Source organism: Pollachius pollachius, assembly GCF_949987615.1.
Source record: "Pollachius pollachius genome assembly, chromosome: 12".
Lineage (NCBI taxonomy): Eukaryota > Metazoa > Chordata > Actinopteri > Gadiformes > Gadidae > Pollachius > Pollachius pollachius.
The window spans coordinates 18,176,952-18,185,566 of NC_136945.1; the positions used below are offsets into that span (position 1 = coordinate 18,176,952).

At 49.3% G+C, this 8,615-nt stretch overlaps 1 protein-coding gene across 2 annotated transcripts in view; it reads left to right on the forward strand.

Annotated features, from left to right (window-relative positions):
- The first annotated feature begins 3,689 nt into the window (after nt 1-3,689).
- Nucleotides 3,690-8,615, forward strand: part of arhgef25b (Rho guanine nucleotide exchange factor (GEF) 25b) — a 16,340-nt gene continuing 11,414 nt past the window's right edge. For both annotated transcript variants that reach the window (XM_079748113.1, XM_079748114.1), the window contains exon 1: nt 3,690-4,245. In XM_079748113.1, the coding sequence (XP_079604239.1) occupies nt 4,149-4,245 (97 nt within the window). In that variant the 5' untranslated portion in view covers nt 3,690-4,148. The remainder of the gene's footprint in view (nt 4,246-8,615) is intronic.

An 8,615-nucleotide genomic window follows, 5' to 3' on the forward strand; every position in this document is an offset into this window, starting at 1 on the left:
AGGAGCTGATGATATTACACCTCAGCTTACATGTCATGCCGTCTCACTACCCTGAGAGCAGATTACCACGCCGCTCTCTGGCACTGGTCACCGGGCTTCAGGCCAACTCATCCGCCCGGTATGGGGAGTGGATTCCACTGGATACCGTGTCAACCTAAAACCTGGGACACCTTCTATAGACAAAACACAACTTGCACATTAATAATAAAATGTATTTCCGACCAAGCCGTTTGATTGTACAAGAGGCATTCCACTAGTCCTGATGAAGTGTACGACAGCACTGAGACTTAGCTGTAACTATACTATACTTAATGTATCAGCGCTTTACAGGAGGTTCTAACAACTGTTTGTAAAATTAAGATGTAAGCTGTTTTGTTCTTTATTCATGTGTTTTGTTCAAAAAAACAACAACAAAAAAAATGTCCAAGATTTATGCTTTTTGATGTGATGTTTTCCAATTAACTAATTTATAAAAAAAAAATAAAAAAACACTCACAGGAACGAGGCACGCCAACACATGAACATACAGACGAACATGAGACTGAGTACCTTCTCACTAGATCAAGTTAGTGAGAATAACGTGTTCACGGCCTCTTGGCTGAAGTCCAGTCTAGTTTTAGAACTATGAAGTGTTTGATGAGAGATGAGCGTCAACGAGGTGAGGACAGAAGAGTCAACAGAAGCAGCTTCTGTCAAACAGGCTTTTCCCTCTCAGAGGAACCAGGAACATCTTCACACTGGTCCAACACACCCTTTCATTAGCATTTATCACAAACACCTTTTTTAAACACGCTTGTTAAGCAATAAAGGCAAACAGAGTTAACAATGTCATTTTACTTTGATTTATTGAGGGTCAAAACCATTCTGACAGCAGGAATGGAATCAGAGGAATGCAGGGGGGGGGTTGAGGAGGTGGTGTCCACAGAGAGCGGTCACTGAGGGGGGGGGGGGGGGGGGGCGTGGGACGTGACCAGACCCGTCACTGCAGAATGACCCTCTCTAATGGGCCTGGGGAGACACCGCCCCCACGGCCAACATCTGCCCCGTTCCGCCCGGAGCCACACGCGCACACACACAAACACACACACACACACACGCACGCACGCACGCACACAAACACACACACACACACACGCACGCACGCACGCACGCACGCACGCACACACACACACACACGCACACACTCTCTTTCTACAGCTGGTGCTCAGGTACCAAGGCCAGTGAGACGTCTGCATCTGGGGATCCAAGTCTCTCAGAGCTGGACAGCCACTGTGTGTGTGTGTGTGTGTGTGTGTGTGTGTGTGTGTGTGTGTGTGTGTGTGTGTGCATGCATGTGTCTGTGTTTGCGGTAGGGTTGAGGTGAGGATGAGGGGTGAGAGGATTGTGTGCGTGTGTGTGTGTCTGAGAGCTCGTGCCGCGAGCTACACCCTGAGTCAACACGAGGACACCTGTGAACTGGGACAATAAAAAAGGGCAAGAAGTGAAGAATGCCGAATGAATCCACCAGCAAAGGCAGGGAGGTCAGTCAGAGACGCTCCGTCTCTGTGATGGAGAGGATGACCTTCTTCGGAGCCCGCAACCAACATGGGGTAAGCGGTCTGAAAGATATGATTGATTGGTAAATGTATGGTTTTATGTGTTTATATGATGCACACTTGTTTAAATTGATTGATAGAGTCATCGGGCCCGTCTATAGACATGATATTGAGTCCAGAGTAGGAGTGAAAGCCATACAGGCAGCAGCTCTATCATCTGGTGCCGTCTGGCTCTTCTGAGGTTCTAGAGATGCTTTTTAGAATGCTTGACTGTCGTCTGCTGAACATTAAATTAGCATGGGAGCAAGCTAAATGCGTTCAGGTCTGAGATCTGAACTAAATGATGAGCTTTGCAGATGTTTGTTTGAAATCTTGCTACTGGATTGACCCAAAAAGGAGCTTAGAACAAGATCATTAAGAGAGGGCTTTAATGATCCCAGATCGGGAAGGGGAAAATACGAAATCTATTTTTAAAAGATAATATATTTCTGGCTGGGACTTTATTGTCTTTTCTTCTCTGCGGAGCCGGAGTCTGTGAGCCTCTCAGACATTCCTCAGCTGAGATAAGAATCCCAGACAACGAGGACGGAGGAGTTACCCGGGGGAGGGGGACGATGATTAAGCAAAGGGTGGAATTGGAATAATATCAGAAATACTTGCATTGTTTCAACGTGAGGTTCGCTGGAAATCACTGTGTCACAAAGAACAGGAATTTCAATGGACTTGCTCAATTCCATTTAGCAAACTCCGAGGTGTCCAGAAACGGGTCAAGAGGACTTATTGGTGGGAGCGGACAGGTGGTCCACAGCGAAGGTCTCCAGCAGAACCAGGAGGAGCAGTGATATCACGGGACTCAGAGGTACGATTCAAATACCAACTGTGAGGCCTGCGGGGAATAATATTATTCTTGGAGTCTGATTATGGTGGTGAGCTACCGGTCTGGTCCACCGGGGGGCGGTGCAGGGCCATGAGCAGGAGCAAATTACATGGTTCAGGCGGGCAGGCATGCGGAGCAGCAGGTAAACAAAGTGGAAGGCTGACTTCTTTAATCGGCTCTTAGCCCAGATCAGAGTTTACCCAACAGATCAGAATGCACTCCTGCGGCCGAAGGCGCTAGCAAAGTTGTGCTTGTTTTCATGATCAGATTCATGGGCCTTCCTAGGGGATGTGGGACAAACGTAAGTGAGACTATTGGCTTTAGCTTTTAAAAGACGCATGCCTGTTATCACAAACCACCTGCAGGTGAGGTGGACCCACCATCAAAGCACATATCAGTATTGTATAAAAACGCTCTTAGTGCTGCAAAAGCAAGTTTAAAAAACAACAACCACAACGTCCAAGAGTGGAGGGATTAAGTAGAGGCTGCAGAGCACAAGGTAAGTGAATGATTTATGAAGGTATATTTATTTATGTTAATTCTGACTTCACACATGGATGATACACATGCATCCGAGCAGCGCATTGTCGGGACACGACGGCTTTGCTCGGCTCAACATGAATGATGGGCTTACTGGGATTAAGGAAATGAGCGAAAGCATTTTGATATTTTTACAACCCTAATCTCCTGAAGTGCAGAGCAGGGATATTTATTTATTTTATTTATTTATTTATTTATTTGTGTATGTATTATCCGTCCCCGGGTCTTGTCACACAACCAGCATACAACAGAGAGATCCTCCTCTCTCACACGGCGGTCATTTACTAAGTTAGAGTTCCTGGGTTAATTCTCCCGGGAGATCGGTCTGCCGGGACATCTGTGCCTCGGACATCATCTGATGTCATCATTCTGAGTTTTCAGGTTACATCATCCTGCCTGGTACCTGGTTAGGATGCTTTAAAGACATGCAGAAGAAAGAGACAGACAGGCAGGCAGGCATACAGACAGATCAACAGATGGATAGATGTATGGATATATATAATAGATATATACATAAAGGTGGATAGAAAGATAGATACCACGGACAGCTGAAAGAGAGGTGGAAATGGGAGGGGCCAGAAATAGGAGGAGGGGGGTGTTAGAACTGGGATGGCAGCCCTTTAGTCCCGCCCCCTCCCCTCCCCTCCACTTCCCTGCCTCTACATCGACCCCCTCTCTCTCCCTCTCTCTCCCTCTCCCTCCCGGCTCGCTCCAGTCTTCTCGTCCACTATCGGACCACCAGCCGCCCCACCAGTCGTGCCTCTGAGCCTTCCGTCGCGTCTTTGTTGTTTTCTGGTTCTTGTTCCTTGACCTTCCCGCCGGCCGTCCCGGGAGCCATGGGGACCCCCCTTGGAGCGCTCCGGGAGAACTGGTCTGGACTGGGACTCACTCTCTGAGCTCCAGGCTCTGGACTTCGTATCCTCCCCCCCCCACCTTCACCTCTCTCCCCTCCTCCGGGATCACTGCGAGGGGCGACCTCTTCTGATTAGGAGGTCTTCAGAGTCCTGGGGTGAGGGGAGAAATCTTCTGAGTGGGGGGTCTTCAGAGCACTCGGGTGAGGGGAAACCTCTTCTTATCGGGTGAGGGTTGGTTTTGTGTGCTGGTGGAGGAGGTGGAGCAGCAGCGAGTGGTCCAGTGTGAGGGTGCTACGCCCGGGACATGGCCTGTTGGATCTGAGACGTGATGACCGGACCACCATGAAGGGGGGTCCCAGGAACCACGGCTGCGGGTGCCGGCACCTGTTCAGAAAAGTGCTCTCCAAGTGTGGGTGCTGCTACGCGTCCCGGGTCAGAGGTACGTACCCCACCCTCACCTGAGCACCACCCCTCACCTCAGAACTGTCTGGAAGATGAGTAGGTTCATACACCACCCCTCACCTCATTTGAGGAGGAGGAGGTACATACACCACCCCTCACCTCAGTGGAGGAGGAGGAGGTTCATACACCACCCCTCACCTCATTTGAGGAGGAGGAGGTACATACACCACCCCTCACCTCAGTGGAGGAGGAGGAGGTGCATACACCACCCCTCACCTCAGTGGAGGAGGAGGAGGTTCATACACCACCCCTCACCTCAGTGGAGGAGGAGGAGGTGCATACACCACCCCTCACCTCAGTGGAGGAGGAGGAGGTGCATACACCACCCCTCACCTCAGTGGAGGAGGAGGAGGTACATACACCACCCCTCACCTCGGTGGAGGAGGAGGAGGTACATACACCACCCCTCACCTCAGTGGAGGAGGTGCATACACCACCCCTCACCTCAGAACTGTCTGGAGGAGCAGGAGGTTCATACACCACCCCTCACCTCAGAACTGTCTGGAGGACGAGGAGGTGCAGGCAGAACATCAGAGAAGGCCTTTACTTTGACTATCATCTGTTTACCAAATGTCTTCCTTCAGAGGGCTGCTTGGTTACTGCTGCTATGTGCTGGGCCTGAAGAAAGAGATATGAGAAGATAATCCTGGTCTTATGAAGGAGATATGAGTAGATGATAACGCTGGTCTGATTAAGGAGATATGAGGGGATGATAACACTGGTCGGATGAAGGAGATATGAGTAGATGATAAAACTGTTCTGATGAAGGAGATATGAGTAGATGATAACACTGGTCTGATGAGGGAGATATTAGTAGATGATAACACTGGTCTGATGAAGGAGACATGAGTAGATGATAACACTGGTCTGATGGAGGAGATATGAGTAGAGGTCTGATGAAGGAGATATAAGTAGAAGTCTGATGAAGGAGATATGAGTAGATGATAACACTGGTCTGATGAAGGAGATATGACTAGAGGTCTGATGAAGGAGATATAAGTAGAGGTCTGATGAAGGAAATATAAGTAGAGGTCTGATGAAGGTGATATAAGTAGAGGTCTGATGAAGGAGATATGAGTAGATGATAACACTGGTCGGATGAAGGAGATATGAGTAGATGATAACACTGGTCTGATGGAGGAGATATGAGTAGAGGTCTGATGAAGGAGATATAAGTAGAGGCCTGAGGAGAGAGATATAAGTAGAGGTCTGATGAAGGAGATATGACTAGAGGTCTGATGAAGGAGATATAAGTAGAGGTCTGATGAAGGAGATATGAGTAGATGATAACGCTGGTCTGATGAAGGAGATATGACTACAGGTCTGATGAAGGAGATATAAGTAGAGGTCTGATGAAGGAGATATGAGTAGATGATAATGCTGGTCTGATGAAGGAGATATAAGTAGAGGTCTGATGAAGGAGATATGGGTAGATGATAACGCTGGTCTGATGAAGGAGATATGACTAGAGGTCTGATGAAGAAGATATAAGTAGAGGTCTGATGAAGGAGATATGAGTAGATGATAACGCTGGTCTGATGAAGGAGATATAAGTAGAGGTCTGATGAAGGAGATATGAGTAGATGATAACGCTGGTCTGATGAAGGAGATATGACTAGAGGTCTGATGAAGGAGATATAAGTAGAGGTCTGATGAAGGAGATATGAGTAGGTGATAACGCTGGTCTGATGAAGGAGATATGAGTATGAAGTGAACCCATCCTGTCTCCCTGGTGTTCTGTGGGCACCAGGGAGACTGGTTTAGAGTGGAGGTTCTGTTGTATCATCTCATAATGGGCTGATGACAACCTGGCTTAAGTTCAGATGTTCACCAGGCACTTTCCCATGTCTCATATACCGTGTAATGTTAACGCTCCATTGAACAGGTAAATAAGACCATCTACAGGAACCATCAACTTAATTAGTTAATTAGTCAATACAAACATGGAACAAAGAATCTACCCTTAATATATACACCAGCCAATGATCTGACCCGGTCCAAACAGACACAGACCAGCCAGCCAATGAGCTGACCCGGTCCAAACAGTCACGGCCCCACCAGCCAATGAACTGACCCGGTCCAAACAGCCACGGCCCCACCAGCCAATGAGCTGTCCCAGTCCAAACGGACACTGGCTCATCAGCCAATGAGCTGTCCCAGTCCAAACAGACACGGCCCCAAGACCCAATGAGCTGATCCGGTCCAAACAGACACTGGCTCATCAGCCAATGAGCTGATCCGGTCCAAACAGACACTGGCTCATCAGCCAATGAGCTGATCCGGTCCAAACAGACACGGGCTCATCAGCCAATGAGCTGATCCGGTCCAAACAGACACAGGCTCTTCAGCCAATGAGCTGATCCGGCCCAGACAGTCAAAGATGGACTCACATCTGGAGGTTTGTCTCGGAATGTGCTTCGCTTAGATCATTGAAGCATGGAAACACTCTGAGTCACGCTCAGGCATTCCTCTCTGAGCCCCCCCCACACACACACACACACACACACACACAAACACACACACACACACACACACACACACACACACACACACACACACACACACACACACACACACACACACACACACACACACACACAGCGGTTCCTCTGGTGCTTCCTGGTTTTGTAGTAGAAACAGGATCTTTGGGTCCCAGTAGCAGAAATACACCCTTTCTGTGTGAATATTGTTGGCTGATTTCCAAGTCCCTCCCAGATCATCAGCACTGATGTGTCGCTGGTGACTGATGCACGGCCCTCAGCCTGCAGCGAGATGGCAAGCGGCCCTATCACAGATGCCTTTAATCTGGGTACACACACACACACACACACACACACACACACACACAACCACAGTCACACACACACACACACACACACACACACACACACACACACAACCACAGTCACACACACCTACACACACACAACCACAGTCACACACACACACACACACACAACCACAGTTGCACACAAGACCACAGTCACACACACAGTCACACACACACAACCACAGTCACACACACACACAACCACAGTCACACACACACACACACACACACACACACACACACACACTGTGCTTCCGGGGTTCAGCTGGGGGCCGCTGTAATGAGCTCTGCTCCGGACAGTGACCTCGCAGGACGCAGGAAGGCGGAGAGGTTTCTCGTTGATGTTCCTACGCCTCCTGTGTAAACAGGACGTCCCGGTAACCAGTCCTGTTTTAGAATCCTTCCTGAGCGACGGCTCCGTTTGGTTTCCATCTGTGATCAGCACGTTTGCTTTCACAAGGCTTCACGTCTATTTTCAGTACTGCCACGGGGAGCAGAAGAAGGGGGGGTAGAGGGGGGCCCGGAGGGTTTGGTGTTGTGGTTCCACTCCAGCGGAACGTCTCTCTGGAATATTCCGTCCATTCATTTCCTCATGCACTGCTGCTGCGCCTTATCCCTGTCTGAATGCAGTGCACTGGTGTTTGATTGCAGTGCACTGGTGTCTGAATACAGTGCACTGGTGTCTGAATACAGTGCACTGGTGTCTGAATACGGTGCACTGGATTCTGAATGCAGTGCACTGGTGTCTAAATACAGTGCACGTGTCCCTAGCTGTCTCTGAATACAGTGCACTGGTCCCCTAGCTGTATGTGAATATAATGCACTGGTCCCTAGCTGTATGAATGCAGTGCATTGGTCCCTAGCTGTATGAATGCAGTGTGCTGGTCCCTTGCGGTACTGGTCCCTAGCTGGCTGAATACAGTGTACTGGTCCCTAGCGGTACTGGTCCCTAGCGGTACTGGTCCCTATGCACAGTTTAATGGTGGCCGGAGAAAGGCCTCCTCATGGTTCCTCAAGGACTCTCCCTGTCTCATGGCTCATGAGGCTGGGGGAGACACTAACCCTTTGTGGCGGCTGATACTAGCCCTACAAGCAGGGGCGTGTGTGTGTGTGTCTGCATTTGTGTGTGTGCATGAGTGTGTGTGCGCTTGCGTGTGCGTTTATGTGTGTGATGTCGTATCTTTGAACCACGGGTGCCTTAATAGATAGCTATTTCAAGGATGCTCGTCAAATGGCCGACATGGGCTCTGAACCAACACACTACTGTAGACACCATCTTTCTCCTAATTGGCTCTGAACCAACCACCTGCTACAGACACCAACATCTTAATGGGCTCTGTCACAACACACTGCTGTAGACACCATCGTCTTCATCCTAATGGGCTCTGTCCCAACACACTGCTGGAGACGCCAACATCTGAATGGGCTCTGAACCAACCCCCTGCCACACACACCAACGTTGTAATAGGCTCTGAACCAACACACGCTGCTACAGGCACCGTCCTCTTTCTCTCTCA